This window comes from Camellia sinensis, chromosome 7, assembly GCF_055761805.1.
Source record: "Camellia sinensis isolate YWXY chromosome 7, ASM5576180v1, whole genome shotgun sequence".
NCBI classification, from domain to species: domain Eukaryota; kingdom Viridiplantae; phylum Streptophyta; class Magnoliopsida; order Ericales; family Theaceae; genus Camellia; species Camellia sinensis.
This window is the reverse complement of record NC_138967.1, coordinates 17,156,069-17,178,178: the sequence shown is the minus strand read 5'-3', so window position 1 is coordinate 17,178,178 and position 22,110 is coordinate 17,156,069. Positions and strand designations below refer to the sequence as shown.

At 39.7% G+C, this 22,110-nt stretch overlaps 1 protein-coding gene across 1 annotated transcript; it reads right to left on the bottom strand.

Annotated features, from left to right (window-relative positions):
- Nucleotides 1-287: 287 nt before the first annotated feature.
- On the bottom strand, nucleotides 288-20,452 carry LOC114268578 (uncharacterized). Its single transcript, XM_028209772.2, has 3 exons — nucleotides 19,429-20,452; nucleotides 6,612-6,919; nucleotides 288-1,127 (listed from the first exon to the last, which is right to left on the bottom strand). The coding sequence occupies exons 1-3, from the start codon at nucleotides 20,352-20,354 to the stop codon at nucleotides 772-774; spliced, it is 1,590 nt and encodes a 529-aa protein (XP_028065573.2). The 5' UTR covers nucleotides 20,355-20,452; the 3' UTR covers nucleotides 288-771.
- Nucleotides 20,453-22,110: the final 1,658 nt, after the last annotated feature.

The following is a 22,110-nucleotide window of genomic DNA, read 5'->3' as shown; positions in this document are numbered from 1 at the left end:
ACCTATGACCACCTAATTAGTTAGTTGGATACATAGTCACTAAGCTAACCCTAGTAATTGAGCTAATAATAGTATTTTATAACTGATTGATTGAGTAGCAACCCATAACCGGTACACCACCTAAAAGGAACTATTTATTATTTGATCCATATCCGAACATAAGAAGTCCAACCATAGCACTGCATCATATAAATCCCTAAAAAAACATCGATACTGAAATTGGCTATAAAAGTTTGTAAAATATAAAACATGATACATTTTAATAATATGAGACGTGACATGTGGGCAAGCAAAATTTGGAAGATTTATTAAGTTGTATAGTATTATTCCAAAAGAAAAAAAAAATGAAAAATGAAAAACATACACACATTTATCTCATTTTAGATTCACATGTATCCATCAAGGTGAAAAGGAAACAATGCGAACTCTTTTTTCCCATCAAGGAGTAACAAATTCTTTCCAATTATCGCAGAAGTCAGGTTAAACGAGAAACACAAATTTCACCACCCCTATATCGCCAATCTAATGATATACATTAACTGAACAAGACCTTGATAATTTTACCAAGAACTGTCCGGTCTAGCGCACCATCAAAGGAATACGAAACCAATACTTGTTCAGCAATCAGATTGCACAAAACAATCTTCCATTTTTTGTTGACTCCAAAACTATGTAAATAAGGCAGGAAAAAAGGGAAAAAAGTTCCAAGTTCCACTGAAAATGAATGCATATGTAAGTACACTCAAATACCTGGTCTCATTGCTAGGCCTCCTACGCAGATGGTTTGTATTCCCTTCTGCTCTCGATCACAGCCTTCTTCCTCGTCTCAAAATCCACCTTATCCAGATCAAAAACAGTTACTAGATAGCCATAAAAGATTCTCTTCTTCTCCCCTGTCTTCACATCCACCTTCATGAGGTTTGGATTGTTCTCATCGTCTCTGCCTGATTTCAAGGACTCTGCTCGGGTCCAACCAATTCGCCCATGGCTTTCTTTCTCAAAGAATTCAGCAAGCCTCACAGCCTCCTTCAAGCCGGATTGGTTACCATAGAACTTAACCAAAGTAATGCCAAGATGACCATCTATTCCATACATGGACTTTGACTTGCCACCCCTGAAGCCAAAATCTGAAAGGGACATTTAGAAAAGAGAAAAGAGATAATTGTTTAAGAACCTAATTTCATGTAGCAAAATGCTACATATCACTGATTTTTTTTACACCGTTTTGTATCGTTCATGAACAAGCCATTTATTAAGGAATTAATGAAAACCAATAACATCTTGGTAAGTACTTGGGTGATATTTATGGTGAAAAAAACAGATTTATATATAGCAGTCCTCTTTATATTGAGAGCACAATAAGCCCAGAAGTGACGTAGGACGGAGAGGGAGAAAGGGAAGACGGCCCTAATCACACAAGGCCACAGCCTTAAAACACTCAATTTTATAAATCCAAAAATCTCAATAATACAATGCAAAATCTAATATTTATAGACTATTAACCCTAATTAATAGGAAACTAAACCCCAACAACCAAAAAAAAAGAATCTAGAATTTTTAATAATATAGGAAGCCAAATTTAATAAGACTACTAATTAAACTACAATTAAAAAAATAAATAAATAAAATACTAAATACAAAAAATTAAAAAAATTGCAAATAAAGCTTTCCATGTGCATGCATGGCTTGACCTCCGAGTTCCCTTTTAAATATTAAACTTGTCCACACCAGCAAATCAAGTACTTCGAATATGCTAGCTGCTTTAGGTTCTTCCTAATCTGACTAAACCTTATTTTCTTCTAAATCCGAATAACCTTGGTTCCCAAGTTACTGATGAGGACCATCAGACTTGGATTCAATACATAAAAACACCAATCAATTTGTGGTGTGTCAATAAAATCCAACAATTTGAACACATTTTCATGTTCAAGAAGCTCTTCTTTTGGTAAAATCATGCTGCACGTGGGATCGTCTTTCCTGCCAACGGCTTCTTGGACTTCCAAATTTCCTTCCAAAATAGTCACTTATCTCCTAGGGTCAAGAAGGCATCGTTGTAAGGGATAACTTAACTTCAACAGCCTAGAATGTTCGCTTTCATAACATGGGTGTCAAATGGTCAAATAGAGGAGTTACAACAATCCCTGATCCACAACTTTGGATCTGGTCTAGCAGAAATCCCAGGCCAGTCCAATATAGTACTCGTGTGCATGTCTTCAAACTCTAAACGCAAATGAAAAGTGTTTATAAACTGTTTCAACCTTGCCAAATCCATCAAACAAGAACAGAGATAGGAAAACATCCATCTATTTTTAGAATAAGAATATAATTCCACCTATTTTTAGAATAAGAATTTAATTCCTCTAAAAATAAATGAAGCTTACAGAAGAGGTAGGGGACAGAGAAAAACCATACCATCAACAAAATATCAGAATTTGTGCCAGAACATGATGTGAATTAGGGGGGGGGGGGGGGGGGGGGGGAATATTCAAGAAATAATGCACAAAGAAATAAACGCCCACAATAAAACGAACATTGCACACGTAACATATTTAAGTAACAGAGTTCCCATCCACTCGATTTAGAATCATAAAATCGAATACTTGCCAGTATGACAAGGACCAAAATAAACTGGATTCAAAGCATCTAACTGAACAAAAACTAGACACTTCAAAAAAACTAAATCCATCCAAAATATGGCAACAATTTTCAACATTTGTTGATCAGTTCAAAGATTATAGTTAGCACATTGGTGACATGCACATCAAAGTGCACCAACTTACACCATGAATCTTTTTTGAAGATATTATTTCAGAAAATTAACTTAAAAGAACCATACTCAAGGGATGATGAGGGAGAACACCCCTTCAACCATAGGAAAACATAGATGTCAAGCGATAATGATGTCATGGTTCTATTTCACTAATAATCAAGGTTTTTTTTTTTTTTTTTTTTGATAACCCAAGACATGACCCCCTTCAAGTTAGATTAGAAACCTATGGGATCCCCACCCAGTTAGATTAGACACCAAAACCTGGGGGCAATGAGATGCACCACTCTCATCATCGGGCAAAAAGCAAGAGCCTTGGCTTTGTGTCACAGGCCGACTCCTTTAGAGGCGCAGCGGATCAATTTTTGCCTGTGTGGCGCTCAAACTCCACCAAGTTTAAGCCCGCCATTGCTCATTGACAAATCGAGTGTTGATGATCTCACCCGTTTGAACATTAGGTCCCAATGCTTTGTCAAGCAAAACAACTTCACAAGGAAGCTCCGTCTTCACCCAGATGTCACAAGTAGGCCTAACGCCTCAAGTGCACCAAGCACGGCATAAGTCGCTTCATAGCGCCAAGCTTACTTCAAGCGAGGTGCTCGCCCAACTTAGGTTCATGTCATCAAGGCGCCTAGCCACACAACAATGTGCTAGCGAAGGTCCTCAACTTAGCTGACAAGCCAACGTTGCCGATTGGGTCTTTAACAGCGTCTCGACGTGTCGCTGGGTCAAGCATGCCTCAATAGATGCATATTGGCCACTTGGTCATGCGAAGCCCACAAGCCACCGAGGGTCAATCTCTTGCCCACGGCGTAGTCCTCGTGCCAACACACGTGCTAGATTCCGCCTAAGGCCATTGTGCACCTTAGCGTTGCACCAACGTGTAGCATGAGTAAGGCGACGTCTCAATCCGTAGCTTGCTCGTAGCATAATGTAGTCCCTCAATGGACGTTGTCGTTGCATAGCTTGATGCCTTCATTCGATAGCCCACATATGCGGCGTCGCCTTCCAACCGCTTAGCTTAAGCCACGGGATCCCCTCGTGCAAGGTCGAACCCAAACCAAGCACTAGAGTTGGCACACGAGGCCTCTAGTGGTGCCTCGATAGCCCATTCGGTCCAAGACGAGTCCCAAAGATACCATATTGCGTGGCATAATGGAAACAACGTAGTGGACCTCTCACTCGGGAGGGTCGCGCAGTGCCTACATCTTCGCACCGTCCACGGGGCTCCCAAACCCACATGGAGACTCTAGACACCCCTCTGGATGCCTACAGCCCGCCCTTGAGTTGCCCCAAGGTTGCTCACTTCAAGTCCAGTTTGGCCGGGGAGGTTGGTAGGCAGCACACCATACCCCCTTATAGTAGCTTGTTAAGCCCTTCTTCATCTGGCAGGAGGAAACATCATACATGTCTGAGAAGTCATAATGACTTATATGGGCTGTGGCTTTGTCTTTTGTTGGCTATTGGTGGCATACATGCCTTGGGCTACTTGGGGCCAATGTTAGGCCACGTTGCGGCACTTCCACTGGCCACTCTTGAGCACTCAAATGGCCACACCACCGCGAGCGAAACGTCACGGAGTTAGCCTTGCAAGGCAACCCGTGACACTTTGCTAAGAGTTGAACCAGAGAACTAGAGGTTATAACCCCCAAGTCTTACCAACTCAACTACACCCTTAGGTGCCACTATAATAATCAGTTAGCAGCAAAAACACAAAAACATTAAAGCCATTCTAAGCATCACAAAAGGAACCTCCATTAAGAGAAAACAAAGGATGTGTACCAAAATAATGACCAAAGTCAATATTAAAATAATCCATTGATCAGTAATCCAGAAAATAAAAAGATAAAACATAAACGAGTTACCATGCTTGATATGCATCTAGAAAGTGCTTTCTAGTTTCTAATTACCACAAAGACTAGCCAATCAATAAAGTTGGATACGCAATTAAATGTGGAGAGTGAACAATTTTGCTACCCAGGTTCAATTTAAGTAGTGAATGTAGAGAGTGAACGAATAAAGAATTCACAATTTATTATTGCAGAGAGTGTGAAAGTAACCTTTCACAAAGAGATCCATCCGTCCTATAATTAGCACAGTAACAGATAGGATTAAGATGGACCTTTCCAAAGCTTCAAATAGAAAGCAATTATAGATACATCATAAACTTTGGAATAATGTAAAGGAAGATACAAGTTGTGCTTCAGATTAATACAAGCTTGCTCTCATGAGAACTTTAAAGCGTGTTGAATCTTTTTATTCACATAAAGGGTGAAGAGAGAGAGTTCTTCCAAATATTTTTTAACTTTGATATCCAAAAAGGCCACCACATTTTTTCCCCTAATGGGCATCTTGTAAGCCTTATAAAACCCTAAAACTTATAGATACATCATAAACTACAAAATTAAATCTACTTAGAACTCTGATTCTCAGGCAAAAAGGGCGAAAAAAAAGGTTAAAAAAAATAAAAACATAATTGAAAAATAAAACTCAAATTTTAGTATTTAAGCAACTAAAAGTCTTACACAATGAAATACAACAACAATATTTAAAGGCTCCTAGTTAGAGTAATAATTGAATATTATCAATGAACGTATGATTCCCTCATCATCCAGTATGCATCAAGGATGGACAAAAAAAGGATAACCAGAAACTTCTCGATAGTTTAGGGTGAAATTTATGATGATTTACATAATTTTTCTATGGTAAATGATGAATCTTTACCAAATTGATAAAAGCAGAAATAAAAAGAAAAAGCAGGGGAGGGGGCGAGCAACCCTTGGATTAACACACCACATAGCAGCTAAATAACAGAAAATGAAATGGAAATGATAGCAAAACTAAATTGCAGAACGGCCCAAGCTACTTATCTCGTTCATCACCAATTGTAATGACTGAAAAACATCAATGCATCCAGACCTAGTTTATTCCTAAAATTTTAGAGCAAGGTAACTTTTCAAGTTTATTTGCACACTCCATAAAAGGATGACAATGGCGCCTGTGTTTTTAAAGGAATGAAATTTCAATCATTTAAGAGACAGAAATATAGATTTCTGACTCATAAAGTCCTTCAGATATCCAAACTAAGTTTGCAAACTATATTTAATGGGCCAGGGGAGGAAGGTTGGACAGCAAAACCATAGTTGCACGAAGCAGGAGGGGTGTGGGGGCAGGAGTGGGAGCGGGAGTGGGAGTGGGAGTGGGAGTGGGAGTGAGGGCCTTATAAAAGTTTCAGGATGGGAGCGGGGGCAGGAGTGAGGCCCCCATAGGAGTTTCTTGCTACTATGAGCAAAATTGCATGCCACAAGTAGCATTATGTATAATGAGAACTCAAGCAGAAGTAATACGCACAAGAACAAACAGATTCAGTGAACTAACAAGAAAGGGTACAAGGGCAAATGAGACTACCATGACAAGGTGGACTATTTTGGTAAAGCAGATGACTGCATGTGAATTCTTTTAAGACAACGGCAGGCTAAGTTCAAGGTGGTGAAACAACATAGGAATGGAACACGCATGAAGCAAGAAAAGAGAAAATGCAAAAGAGCCATAGAATGAGAGGGAAAACTTCAGTCCTTAAAAGGGCTTTGTTATTCCTGTGCGAAACAAAGACCCCATAACTGAAATCGACACAACTGTCGCGCAGTTTTTATTACTCACATGCTAAATAATAATAATTTAAAACTACTGCAGCTAAAATCCCTTCCTAACAGCTATTGAGTGGTGGCGGAGGACTAACATGAGATCCAAGCATCGGATCACCAGGGCCAAATGAAAAACTCTGAAATATTAGAATGAAAAAAATAGTATGAAGGATGATAAAGAACAAGGAGGCACGCTATACCTCTAAGTTTATTATCCATTTCTTTGTTTCCCAAACCTTCTTTGCGTCCATCTCTACCCTTTCCAGTGTTTGTATTATGAATGATCACCACAGGTGGCCATATTATCAGATCATCCTGGTTCGCTGATGCTTCATTGGAAGACAATGACTGATATGCCTTCGAGTTATCTGGAGACTTTAAATAGTTCCAGCCCATCAGAACACACAAAGCTTTATGCAAGCCCAAGTGATCCACAAGCAAGTCAGCTGTATCTGAGTTGTATGTGTGCATAATAAGATTATGCATATCTGGAAAATCTTTAGAAGACCTGTAATTTTACATACCAAAGGTGCCCAGTAATTCAGAAATATATCTCCGAGATCAATATAGGATTACAAAAATAAAGAACCAAGATAACAGAAACAGCATATTCACCTATTATTATTAAAATCAAAAGGGCATATGCACGTACGATTAAAAATTAAGCTCAATCAATAGTTGCCTTGCCTGCATCGCAAGCATCAGCTAAGGCCTGTCTGAAGTTGTAAACAGCATCTAAAACAAGACCTATGTCTTCTTGAAATCTAATTATCATTTTTAAAATCTAATGAGGTGATGTCCCCATCTTTTGTTACAACTACACCCTTAAGGAGGACAAATCATGTGCCTTCCACATTTATGAATGAGAATTCAAATGAATTAAGTTTCCAACAACATACAAATTCACTCCAAAAGAAATTTCAAGCTTAACAAGCCATTTCATCAAAAAAGCACACAGCGGTTCTTGCCTCAACCATCAAAAGAGGTTGACAGGCAAAGAAACCAAAAAAAAAAAAAAGCAACCACAAACTATCATATAACTCCAGTAGGACTATTCCAAACTCATCAACAAAACAACAACTACTACTATCCTTCAGACTACTAGAAATAAATACACATTTTGCATAAAACTGCTGATACAGGGTAAGTGATATCCCAAACTGAACAATTTACCATAAACCACGATAAAGAGGCATCAAAAACAAATAACAAAAAAAAAAAAAAAAAAAAATCGGTTCCCAGTGCACAATGCCCCCCATATAGAAGAGTCTAGGAGAGGATGATTACCGTGACTCAAACCTACAACCTATGTCACCTAAAACGGCCAATATAGTAGACAGATGGTGCTCTATAGTACGATGCAAACTGATTGCGAAAACGAGTCAAATTCAGGAATAATAATCATCAAACTCACGAATTTGAAACTGGCCCAATTCTAACCGATCATCTCAAGTGTATTAGTTTAGGAAGTGAGATACACAGGAACCATCCTCTGCAATACACATGCTTCATGAAATGGATCCAAGCAAGAAAAAATGCCACATAGAGGATTCGACCATGAGACCAAAAGGAGGTGACGCACCATTAGACTTGTTCTTTGTTGATAAGTGTTATTTTACTTATTTAATATATGACATGTCCTTTGTTAGCAGAAAGCATAATTACTTTCTAACAAGGTATTAGTGCATAAAAAGGTCGAAATTATTTAAAAGTAAATACTTCATATATACACATATATATATGTATAAAGACACACCCTAGAGGCACTCCTGTTCTCGAGATATTTTCACAGAGGATGCTTTTGTGGCCCTGCTCCTGCTCCCGCTCCGCACATAAGTTACTTAACCCAAAACACATCATTGGGGCATATAGCACTTGCCATCATGCCAAGTCACAACTTCTCTTTTTGTATCAAAATAATCAAATATCAGTTAATGTTTTTCACACTTTTCAGTGTACCTAAAAGTTCTAGCAACCTACTAGTGGGAAGACATAGAACCAAATTAGGTAAACTCATGTGCATAGGGAAAAAAGGGCAAGGAAAAGCATATCCGCAAGGGAGAAATGATAGCATTCTATTAAACAACAAAAGCAGCATCAAAGCAAACAGTAAATAGAAACCGAAGCCACTACATGGTTGAATCTTAAAAGTTTAGCTTTTAAGATTATGTTTTTTAGATTATTGGCTTAAAATCCTTTAAATATAAGTTGTAAAAGTGTTCGATGCAACTTTTGGATAACATGTGAAAAACTAAAAGCCTATTTGGAAAATAATCACAAGAAGTAACTTTTGGAAGTATAAAATCCAAAATGTCCATAGCTTTTTTTAAACCAAATTATTTTTTAAAGGGATACACTGCAATTATGAAAATTTTGAGGGGCCTTTTTGTCCAATGTCCAATAGCTAAACAAGTTTAGTTAGAAAAGCACCTCCTGGGTAGCTCAAGTGGTTGCATCTCTGGTTTCTAGAGGGAGGTTTGGATTTTGAGCTTATGTAGCCCGGTCATGCTAACCTAACTTACTAACCCACTAACATCCTACACACACACACACACACACAAAAAAAAAAGAGAGCTATATAAGTTTAATGCAATAACTTGTTCCAAACACCTTCCACCATCGTTTTGAAAGCTACAATCCAAATAATCTAACTTAAAAGTGCCTAACAACCTCATTATGGCAATTCAAAAGAACCTTGTAACTACTCAGACTGTTAGAGAAGCAGCATAGTCAGCAATTTGACTCAATCCACAAATTGATCAGATTCATTTGGATGTACAAAAAAGAATAAATAAATAAACGAATAACACAAAAAAAATCTTCCTGCATTGAGCAACAAAAACTAGCTCAAGCTTCCTTAAGAAAACAATATGCCTTGAACCTTCAATTAATATTGATAATGGTGGATCCTCCTTTGTGCAATACTAGATTTACATGGTCTAATTTGCAAGAAAATTTGGTGTGTTGTAGACTAGATAGATTTTTGTACTCCTTGAGGTGGGAAGGGTTTTTTCCCAATTTAAGGCAGGAATCGCTACCGAGATTAACGTCAGATCATTGTCCTATTATGATAGAAAGTGGTCCGTTAAAGTGGGTCCGACGCCTTTTAGATTTGAAAACATGTGGTTGGAACATCCATCTTTTAAACGAAATTTTGAAGAATGGTGGGCCAATGCTAGTTGTTATGGATGGGAAGGTTTTAAGTTTATCAAAAAGTTGAAAATGGTTAAGGAGAATGTTAAGTGTTGGGATATGGAGGTTTTTGGAATTTGAAGCTTTCAAAGAAGGCGGCGATGAGCAGAATCGAAGAGTTAGATGTATTGGAGGTGCAGGGGGTTTAGTTGAGTCCGTTAGGAGGGAGCAATCTCAGTTAAGATTGAAATTGGAAGAGTTGATTTTTAGGGAGCAAATTTCTTAGGCTCAAAAAGCAGAGGTTAAATGGTTGAAGGAAGGTGATGTGAATTCAAAAAAAATTCTCAGGGTGGCAGATGGGAAAAGAAAAAAGTTCATCAAGAGATTAGAAGTAAGCCCAGGGGTAGTGGTGGAACAGGACAATCAAATTGTCACTGGAATTTATGATCTTTATTCTAAGCTTTATTTGAAGAAGAAGATGAATAGATCGGGGATTGAAGGGCTTGAATGGGGACCTATTGATCAGGCAGTTGCGACATGGCTTGAAAAGCCATTTGATGAAACGGAAATTCTTGTTGGGAGTTTTTTCGAAATTTCATGAGTCAGGGGTTGTTAATTTGAGCTCAAATGCCACATTCATTTGTTTAATTCCTAAGCAAGTGAATGCTGTAAGAATTGAAAATTTTAGGCCCGCCAATTTGGTCACATCACTTTATAAGATTTTGGGGAAGGTTTTATCAAAGAGACTAAAGATTTCATTGGGGGAGACTGTGTCCATGGGGCAGGGGGCTTTTGTGAAAGGAAGACAAATCCTAGATGTAGCCTTAGTGGCAAATGAAATAGTGGAGGAATATAGAAGTCCAGGGAATGAGGGAATTATTTTTAAGGTGGACTTCGAGAAGGCATATGACCATGCGGATTGGTAGTTTTTAGATTTTGTAATGGACAAGAAGGGTTATGGTGGGCGGTGGAGGTCTTGGATTAGGGAATATTTGTCAACGTGCAATATGTCTGTTCTAGTTAATGGTAAACTAGGGGAGTATTTTAGGGCTTCGTGAGGGTTACGACAAGAGGACCCACTATCTCTTTTTCTTTTTATTTTGGTGGCAGAAGTACTAGGAAGGATGGTCGATAGAGCTAGAGAAGTAAGTCGTTTTACGAGATTGGAGGTTTCTTTCTATGTTTCTATGGATATACTGCTTTTACCAAGAAACCTCCACCTTCAAAAGCCAGCTCTTTCTATGTATCATCCTCCATCTCTCTGTATCTTACTCTCCCACTCTCATCCCCTTTCTCTCCCTAAAAAGCATAAGAAACACAAAAGGGGAGGAGGGATTCTTGGCCAAAATCACCAGCCTTCATCTTCATCATCGTTGATGAGGGAGTCCACTATTGAAGCTGGGAAGCCACCCACCTTCATCATTGGCAGCAAGGAAGAGCAGCGATCAATTTTCCAGTAGTAGGAAGGGTTCTCATTGTTGTCATGTCATTGTCAATTGGCAAGCACAGCAATGACTGGCAGATTCTCAACAGGCGAGCAGGATACCAGGAGATGCAATGAGGATGCCAACAACGCTACAATGGCTAGCCTGATTTCAGTTTAAGTATAGAACCCAAGTTTCAGCCCAATATCGTACAATTCTTGTCTCTTACCACTTTATTAGACATAAAACATACAAAAATATCTACTAACAAATTGTGTCACCATCTACCATGGAAACTAGCTCTCAAATTCAGCACTACATATATGTTGAATTTGGAACAAGCTAGGCAGATATTGAAGGGGACATGGATACAACAAAATTATAGAGTGATTTTGTTTTCTTCCAAAACAATCCAACCATTCTTTTTTTTTTTCTGTTCTTTTCTTTTCTTTTCTTTTTTGGAAAGTACAGTTCAACCATCCATGCAAAAGAACCAATCACAGATAGGGCATGGAAGTCCAGCCTAACACAATAATGCGGGACTAGAAAAGAATAATTGACAAGTTCACACTCAATCTCACAACTCAACTCAACCAACAAAACCTTGTCCCAACTATTTGGGGGTAAGGCTACACCAATCCTATTTTGCCATTCTACTTGAATCACACACAACTCTGAAGCAAAATTGAAAGGTCATCAGCAACAAACACACAACTCTGAAGAGAAATTGAAAGATCATCAGCAACAACTATAATAAGTAAACAAAAATGCACTAGCATTGAAAAAAAATCACATTCACCTCAAAAGCACACTCATTAAAAAGGAATGGCAGCATTCAGTCATTACAACTTCCCTAGAAACCAAACAAAGAGAACAAAACATTTAGGGCACGCTTGGTATCTTCTTCTTTTTTTAATGTTTTCAAAAACAGAAAAAAACATAAACTGACAGAAAAAACTTATAGGGTGTGTTTGGTTTATGTTTTGAGATAAATTTTCAAAAAAAAAAAAATTTGAGGAGAGAGTTTAGAAATTTTTTTGATTTATTTGGTTGTATATTTTGAAAATAGTTTTGGAGTTTGGGATGATTTGATATTTTGTTGTAGTTGAGTAGATGGGTGTGAGAGAAAGTAATTGAGAAGGACAGAGAAGAGAGAAAAGATGATTGATTGATGTGTAGGGGAGAGAAAGTGATTTTGGAAAAAAAATTCAAAAAAATTGAACCAAACAAAATTTTGAAAATTTTTCTGAAAAATTGTATCTTGAGATACAAACCAAACAAGCCCATATTTTCCCAAGTTGCCAGGTAAAAAAACCCGATCAACTATGAAAAACCTTATCTGCACCTTGCATCCAACAAACCCCTTGTACTTATCGACAAAAACTCAGACCCAAACAAAGGGGAAGATTGAAAGTGATATGCATGTGTGAGGAGATATAGATTTGGAAGCAAAAGGAAAGAACATTTTTGCAATAAAATCGCATCAAAGCCTTATTCACAACTCTATTTTATCAAAGAATGATAAGGGCCATCAGTACTGTAGGTACTTGGCTCAATAAAGGTACAGTTTTAGATTAATAAATCCTGTACGTACCTTTCCAATTGCCCGTGCTGCATGGATCAAAAACCAGGATTCACAAGTTGAAAACCATACCCGGGAAAAATGTACAATTTTTTTTTGATAAATGAGCAAACTTTATTAGAAAAGCATTGAGGCGATGTAAAGAATACAAAGAAGATAGCAGCCCACAATGCCCACAAACTGTAACTAAGCAAATCTTCCACAAAATGTACAAAAATCAAAACATCAAGATCAACCGAACCCGTAACCCAACTATGCAACACCATAAGAAGCTTACTTTCTAACCAAGGAATTGAATGACACAAATTTTTAAAAATACGTCTGTTACACTCCAACCAAACCAGCCACAATAAGCAATGGGAAGCAAGTAACTAAGCCTTCTGACACCTCTTACCCACTCTCGCCCCACCCCAACTATGCAACACTCCCAACACAGACCCCGACTGCACCCAAATCAAACCAAAAAAAGCAACAATCAAACACCAAAGTTGAGACACAACCGGATAATGAACAAGCAAATGATCTACTGTTTCTGCATTCCTGCAACACATACAACACCAATTTACCAACACATGTCGCCGCCGAATCAAGTTATCAATAGTGAGGATACGACCCAAGGCAGCTATCCAAACGAAGAAAGCTACCATCGACGGAGATCCCATCGCGCAAATATACTTCCAAGGAAACACAATGGCATTGCCCCCTGCAAGCGCCCCATAAAACGAGGACATTGAGAAGACACCTTTAGACTTCCAACCTTCCCACACCAAAGAATCCACAAATTGGTCTAGCTCCCAATCTTGCACATCCCGTCGAAAATGAACATTCCAAACAACTGACTGCCCTTGCCTCACCCTAACTGAAACAACCATCTCCTCCCTATCAACTGCAATGGCATAAATCGAAGGAAACATGCTAGCCAAAGACATCGCACCACACCACCGATCCTTCCAAAAACAAACCCTATCCCCCACCCCCACTTTAAATCCAACCCTATCCCAAAAGTCCTCTCTTCCTAACCAAATCCCTTTCCACACACCACGACCATAAGATTGAATCACTCTCTTCGAACACCAACCCCCCCTCATCCCCATACTTAACCATCACCACCCTCCTCCATAACCGCTCCTTTTCCTCCACAAAATACCACAACCACTTCCCCAATAGAGCCTGATTTAACACCACCAATCTTCTCACACCCAAACCCCCCCTCTCCTTAGTAGTACAAACCCTCTCCCAATCCATCAAGTGGTAATGAAAACCCTCCCCTCTCCTACCCCACAAGAAATCTCGTTGCAACTTCTCCAACCTCTTTGCCACCACAGCAAGAATCACATGCACAGACATAAAATACGTCGGAAAGGAATACTAGAAAGGACACTCTTGATCAAAGTAATCTGCCCCTCTTTTGACAAGTATTGTCACTTTCACCCCACTAATCACCGCTACGCCCTATCCAACACCCCATCCCACACCCTTGACTCTTTAAAGGTAGCCCCCAAAGGAAGTCCCAAATAAGAAACTGGTAATATAGCCACCATACAACCCAAAACAGCCGCCAACTTCAAGGCTATGAAAACAAAAGAAAAAATAAGAACTGTTCAAATTCTTCTAAGCATATCCAGCACAAGCCAAAATCACCTAGGAAATCTTCAGCCTTGGGAACGCCAATACTAATTTGACACCAGGGCAAAGTTTATATGCCCAGTGAACAGAAGTGAATTAAATTGACAAAAATATGCCAAGGAAATATCTTAATCGAGAAATTTGCTCATCCAAGAGGCGGGTGGGAGACGTTTCCAACAGCAAACTTCCAAGTCTAACACATAATGCAAAAAGATAAAAGAAAATAAACTGAAAAAAGAAAAGAAAGAAGTATCTCAAAGTATGAGAACCTACATAAGGTTGATGGTATTCAAATGAATGCTTTGTCCTTTTGCAGGCAATCATCAATTTAGTGCACATCAAAAGCTCTCAGCAAAAATAAAATTGCAACATTATATTATTACTGTAAGTAGCTCAAAAGACCACTTCATATTGGACATATTCCAAGCCAGAAACGGTGATAAGACTTATCAGTGCCACCATGCTCTCTGGACCAAATGCATCATGAGTGGTATAGGTCAACAACAGACACTATATCCTAAATCACGTCTGGATTAATATCAACTTATACAATACAGTAAAACTTCAGATCTTGGCACATTTGTTTGTGGATAAAAATCTGATTTGAATATCCACATTGAAACACAAAACAAGAAACTCAACATAATGTTCATTAAGTAAATCTCATTCTATAATGTTCATGATACACACAACTAACACTTCAAAAACAACCATAATTATGTCTCACACCTAAATCATTTTCTCACATAACAGCAAAAATTGGTCACTGGTGGTGCACCATGAGAGAAGGTAATCGCCACAATCCAGTCCACTCTTTGCAATTGTACGTGTTCAACAGTTGAAGAGTGTTAGAATTTCCCATCTTTACCTTCACCTACTCCACTACACACTCCACTTCACCTACTCTCCACCTACTTCACCCACTTAAACCTACTCCACTAAACCTAACCCACTACACCACTACCACCTCACCTACTCCACTAAACCTAACCCACTACACCACTACCACTTCCACTTCACCGACTCCTTACCTATTACACACTCACCCTCTTCTATATATAGGATTCATGAATCATTGTAATTGAAATCAATAAACATCAATCAATAATACATAAATTTTTACATGGTATCAGAGCAAGGTTAAGACCTTAGTATTTCTCGCTTCACCGGCGGGCGGCAACCTCGCCTTGGCCGCCCGCCGGACCTCAACCTATTCCGCTTATTTTCTACACATACCTTGACTTCTTCAACATTTTCTTACACCCCTCCTCCGCTATGTCGGCGGCGGCACCCGCATCATCGTCTAGCCTCTATCGCCGTTCACCTCGCCTCTCACATATCCGTGGTTGTACTCTTACTCGTCGTCGTCGTTGGCGTTTCTGGCGCAGCTTTTCTGCTCGTCACTGCTGTTTTTTTTCCCGATTTGCTCTCTCTCTCTTAGCCATGGATTTGGGTGTGGGGTGTAGAGCTGTGGCTCTGTTGTTGGTAGCCATGTTTGCTGGCTTGAAGGTTTCAATGGCAGCAGTGTACAAGGTTGGGGACTCCGCTGGTTGAACCATCATTGGGAATATTGATTACAAGGCCTGGGCTGCTTCCAAGACGTTTCATGTTGGAGATGTCATCATTTTCGAATACAATTTTCAATGTCACGTGTTGCAAGTGCCCCACAAAGAATACCAAGCCTGCAGAAGTGTAAGACAGTAACATGCATCTTCACATACAGCTTGGGTAATGTGTAACTATCAAAAGCACAAGCTTCTTGGACATCCCTCTCTCTCTCTCTCTCCATGGACCCAACATCATCATCATGCACCCACTCTATCTCCCTCTCTCTCATCTTTTCCCACTTTCAAACCCACTTTAATCATATCTCTCCTTTCTCTTAATTTATTTCATGCACAAATATTTTTCTCTATTTTCTTTATCCATTATTTTCTTTTATTTTATTTTTCTTATTAAACAAAACAACACCACAAAATAACACCAAGAACATTCCACAACCTTGTCATTTTATTCATATCAGGGGATCAACCCCGATCACACTTTTACATCAAAAAAAAAAAAAAAAAAAAAAAGAAAAAAAAAAAAAACCCACACAAACAAAAACAAAACTACCACACCCACAGTGGGATTTTTCTTCTCTACTCAGCCGCCGGTCTTTTCTTCTTGCCTCCGTCCTGGGTGGTCCTTGCCGGTGTTGCCTCCGTGTTTCCCACTCCACTGGGCCCGATCACTACACCCTGCTCCTCCACTACAGCATATGGCGGACCTCCAAATCGGAACATCACGGTGGCCTTCCGCTTCAGCTCCTTGTTTTCTGCCCTTAGCACGCTTATCTCTGCTCGCGCATCCTTATACATGCGTTGGAGCAGAGCCAGCTGGGCGTTTAAATGCTGAACCTCATTTGTCCTACTCTGCAGCCGGTTCGACAAATTTGTGACCGCCGTCATGGTTTCCACGCATGACTTCAGAGTATACTGATTAGCCTCAATATCAGTTTGCACCGCCATTTTTTGCTCCACCGACCGCATCGGAAAGTTCAATGGAGCAAAACCAGAGGTGTTTGGTTGAGGTTCACTGGCCACCGCACCAGTTATTTCTCCTGTGGGCTCGTTCAGTTCTGGAAAGAGAGTGAGCAGGTTCTGGGTAGCTGGACGGGAAGAAGAGGCCATGTTTTTGGGTTGCTAAGTGTTTCCGAGCAGGGTTTACAGAGTATTTCAGACTGCCAAAATTCATAGGTTTTTTGCCTCAGCCTCAGCCTCTGTCTTATAGCCGAGGCAGCCACGCGCATCGCGCGCCTCTTACCACCAGCCGACAAACGGGCACGCAAGCCAAGGCGCCCACGTGCCTCGCCATCATGTCCGGCACACCTTTTGATGAATTGGGCACGCCTTTTGATGGCACGCCTTTTGACATAGATTGGGCACACCTTTTGAGGGTGCGACTTTTTAAGGGTCCGACAAGACTCTGTAAACTGTCCCGACATTGATTCCGGTTAGCTCCTTTATGGGTCCGACAAGACTCTGTAAACTGTCCCGACATTGATTCCGGTTAGCTCCTTTATGGGTCCGACAAGACTCTGTAAACTGTCCCGACATAGATTCCGGTTAGTTTCTACAAGGGTCCGACAAGACTCTGTAAACTGTCCCGACATTAATTCCGGTTAGTTTCTACAAGGGTCCAGCAAGACTCCGTAAACTGTCACAACATTGTCTTCTACAACGGTCCGACATGACCCCATAAACTGTCTTCTACAACGGTCCGACATGACCCCATAAACTGTCTTCTACAAACGGTCCGACATGACCCCATAAACTGTCTTCTACAACGGTCCGACATGACCCCATAAACTGTCTTCTACAAACGGTCCGACATGACCCCATAAACTGTCTTCTACAACGGTCCGACATGACCCCATAAACTGTCTTCTACATCGGTCTGACACCACCATACAGTGTCCTCTACAACGTTATGACACCCCATACAGTGTCTTCACCAACGGTCTGACACGACCATACAGTGTCTCCTATCCTTTTTTATTTTTTATGTATTTTCTTGTTTTGTTACTCTCTCCAAACTCAAGTTGGTTAGTTTCTCTCCTCCTTGAGTTTGCGGGGGGCTGTTAGAATTTCCCATCTTTACCTTCACCTACTCCACTACACACTCCACTTCACCTACTCTCCACCTACTTCACCCACTTAAACCTACTCCACTAAACCTAACCCACTACACCACTACCACCTCACCTACTCCACTAAACCTAACCCACTACACCACTACCACTTCCACTTCACCGACTCCTTACCTATTACACACTCACCCTCTTCTATATATAGGATTCATGAATCATTGTAATTGAAATCAATAAACATCAATCAATAATACATAAATTTTTACAAAGAGTCATTGTTTAATGAAGAGCACATAATTCTTAAGCATTGCAACACACCAAACCCAGACATTCCCTTTGTACAGATTTCAGCATGATTCAAAGCTCAATCATCCAAAATTTCAACATACCTGACCAATGGTTTTAAACTGTCCTCGGTAGCTCAAGCGGTCTACTGAATTGTTCCATATTGCAGTTCATGAAAGATGCCACAGAATCAAGCAGCAGACCACGTCTTGACTCCTAACTAAATGAATATATTTCCAACTCCCCAAAATAGATATGAGGACTCCAAGCACTTTGCATACACACACACGTATATATAAGAGCCAGTAAAGGGAGGTAGTTAAACAAGACTAATTGCTTGCAAATCTCAATCAAACCTATAGACCATCCAAACATTTGAAATATTTAACTTTGAATCAAAAGCATCTGAAATCACCCATTCCTTTCTTAAAAAATAAGAAGTAATTATATGCATGATTGTCGACATTAACACATTCCATTTAAATCAAGAAACGAAATTTCCTCATCCATAAAAGATGAAGCAAACTTATTCTTAAAGTAATCCACCACTACAAAAAGTTATAAAGTAATCAAAATTATAAAGTTATCCACCATTACACAAAGCATACTTTTCACATTCTTAGCACATACAACTGCAAAAATAAAGATTTCCAACACATAATCTGCCTCATCGAGGTAGCTAGTTTAAATGCCACTCAATCTCACATAACTTCATGGCAAATAAATAGCCAAAACTGATAAACCACCAGCAACTTGATAAACAGAAGCTAGCTTCTCATCTTGGCTAACTGGTAAACAGTTCGCAGTTTTACTCGTGTCATGTAAATTAAATTCTAACAAAATCATAAATCCTAATTTTAACCTTGGCAAAGATCTCTTCAGTTCTAAATATATAATCTACCTTTAAAAATTAAAAAAAAATATATTAAAAAAAAAGGAGGGGGGGAACCCCACCGTCATTCATTCATTCATTCATGCGTCAAGCATTTTCCCCCTCCCACATACTTACCAACTTACATAGACATCAAAAACTCCTCCACTCCCTAAAATCTTCCAAAAATAAACTATTCAATATTCTTTAGCAAGTACATTTAGATGAATATGCAACTCGATAGAGGTAGCCTAAAAGATCTGTCTATGTCACTGTTCTTCAATTTGCGCCCCCCACCCAAAAAAAAGAAAAGAAAAAAACGGGGGGGGGGGGGGGGGGGCTATCTATGTGGCTAAGTTCATCTAATGCAGATTCAAAGCTCAAAGTTAGCAAACATCTGCAAACAACATATTCTTTTGCAACAAAAGAAAGAAGCCAATTTGGCCCAATGTTATCAAATTCAAACCTGCCACAGGCAACACACTGAAGAGGTGCCTGCCTCCCATTTTCCAAGTAATTCTTCTTCTGACTCTCGTTCGAATAAACCAACTTCACAAAATGCAAAAAGGACTTTTTCAAAGCACCCTCATCAACAATATCATTGTGCTTAAAACCCACATTGTGCATATTCTCATGACCCCCATCACCAACTCTCATATACTTTGCCGCGCTCAATTCATTGCCTCTGGGATTGCTAGTTCCAGCCAAAAACTCACCCCTATCACTCAAACCCATCATCATATACCTATTCTGATTCAAACCCACATCCCCATACTGCAAAAGCTGTTGCCTTTGTCTTTCAAATTCATCATTCCCATCTTTTCCTTCTCTCTCATCATCGCCATACTTCCTCTTCATTGGTCCAAGCGAATTCCAGTAACCCTGGTTCCGATCAAGCATAAAAATCTCATCACGGTCACGAAATTCAGGACTCATCGGACCCATTGGAGGGAATCGGGTATCAAAACCTCGGCCCGGACCGGCCAATTCCGGGCCCAGATGCACCGCCGGTTTGAAATCCTGATAATCAGGAGGCAGAGCGAGATACGATCGGACATTGCTGTCGGCGAGAACGATCGACCTTCGTTCCAGCATGTGAAACCCGTACGCCGGAGGTGGTGGAGGTCCGATATCGTCCGGGAATGGAAATGGAGCTCCGGACAGGTTTGGGGTAGGGGATGGGGCGGGTTTTAGGGTAGGGTCGTTGTTAGTGAGGTTTGAGGAGGGTTTGGGTGGTGGTGGTGGTGGTGGGTTTGAGTCGGCGGAGATGGATGGTTTGGTGGCGGAGGAAGGGTGGTTGATGGCAGAGTGCCACCGGGACTTAGGGTTGGAAGATGAAGAAGAAGGGTTGTGGGATGAGCCCTTCCCCTTGGAATGGTTACCTCTGCCCATCCCCTCTCTCTCTCTCTCTCTCTCTCTCTCCCTCTCCCTATCTATTTTTGGGTTCAAAAATACTATGATGCACTTTCTTCCAATGTGTCAATTCCGTGAGGTTTTTACGTGGTGGTATGATCATTTAGGTCATGGTTGGCAATTCTTAAAAAATTTAAAAAGTTAAAAAATTATTATTCTATTTAAATCATATCATCTTATTTAAATCACATCACTTACCTAACACATCACTTCAAATCCAACCCAAACCCAACCCATATTTCATAAAAAGTCAAAAAATATACTTATTTAGTCTTCCCAAACTTGGCCTTAATTGATCATAAAGATTGCCATTCTCTTTAAAAAAAAAAAAAAATTAGAAGGTTACTATTTTATTTAAGTATTTTATTTTATTTAAGTTATATCATTTTAAATTTAATTCATATTTAATTTTATATTTTATAAAAAATTAAAAAATATATTTATTTAAAACATTCTAAACAACCCTAAGTCAGTAGTTTCGTGCCTTAATGTGGTCTCAAGATTAGTCCCAAGCAGTCCATGGCATACATGTCACCAAGTAGCCAACAGCAAGGCCGCCATTAGGCCACAACTTAGGTCAAGTTTGGGATGTTCCAAAAAAGCCAAAAAGCCAAAAAGTTACTCAAAAAGTTAAAAAGTTAACACTATTCACCAAAAGTCAACAATTACGGCTGCACAACTCCCAATTCAAATTTTTCCCTACAAATCAATTTTTACAATTTTTTATTACACATTTTTCAATAAAAAGTCAAAAAGTTAACCCAAACATTCATATTTTCAACCTCAATTTTTTAGTCCAAAAAGACAAAAAATGCACTTATTTAGTCTTTCCAAACTTGCCTTTAGTCGCTTGCCCAAGACAGACCAGGCTGCAACCTAGGTTAGAGTGGACCATCGCTCAGGCCGTAAACCGTTCGATCATGCTGCACGCCTGCCATGCCATGTTGCCCACTGCCCAATCCACGGCCCAACAGCAACAAGCCATCAAGGTAGATTTTTGGCGCATTGTTTGAATGTCCAAATGAAGGAGTTTTGAGCTAAAATTTTAACTGGAAAAAGATCTTCGGGAAAGTGTTTTCTCAGCCAAGTTTCATGATTATTTCCAATTTGTAAAATTTTTAAAAAATTATTATGACTCCTCAAGCATAAGGCATGTTTCCTCTTGTTAGTTAACAAAAGGCTTAAAAAAGCATATATAAGGAGGTATGGTGTGCTTTATGCTTGCCTTCCTACCCAAATTGGACTTGAAGTGAGCAGCCTTAGGATAACTTAATGGCGGACTTTAGGCATCCAAAGGGGTGTCTAAAGTCTTTACGCGGGTTTAAAAGCCCCATAGACGATGTAAAAATGTAAGCACTGTACGTGCCTCCTGGACGGCGAAGTTTAAGACATACCTTCTATTATGCCACGTGTTATGGCATCTTAGGGGTCGTTTTAGACCAAATAGGCTATCGAGGCACCACCAAAGGTCTCATGTGCTAACTCACATGCATGATTTGGGTTCAACCTTACATGTGGGGATCCCATAGCTTAAGCTAAGTAATTGGACGGCAATGCCGCATATGCAGGTTATCGAATAAAGGCATCAAGCTATACATTGATCAAATTCATTGAGGGATGACATTATGCTACAAGCGAGCTGCGGATTGAGACTTTACCTTACTCGAGCACACGTTGGTGCAACACTAAGGTGCAAAATGGCCTTAGGCAGAATCTAACACACGTATTGGCTTAA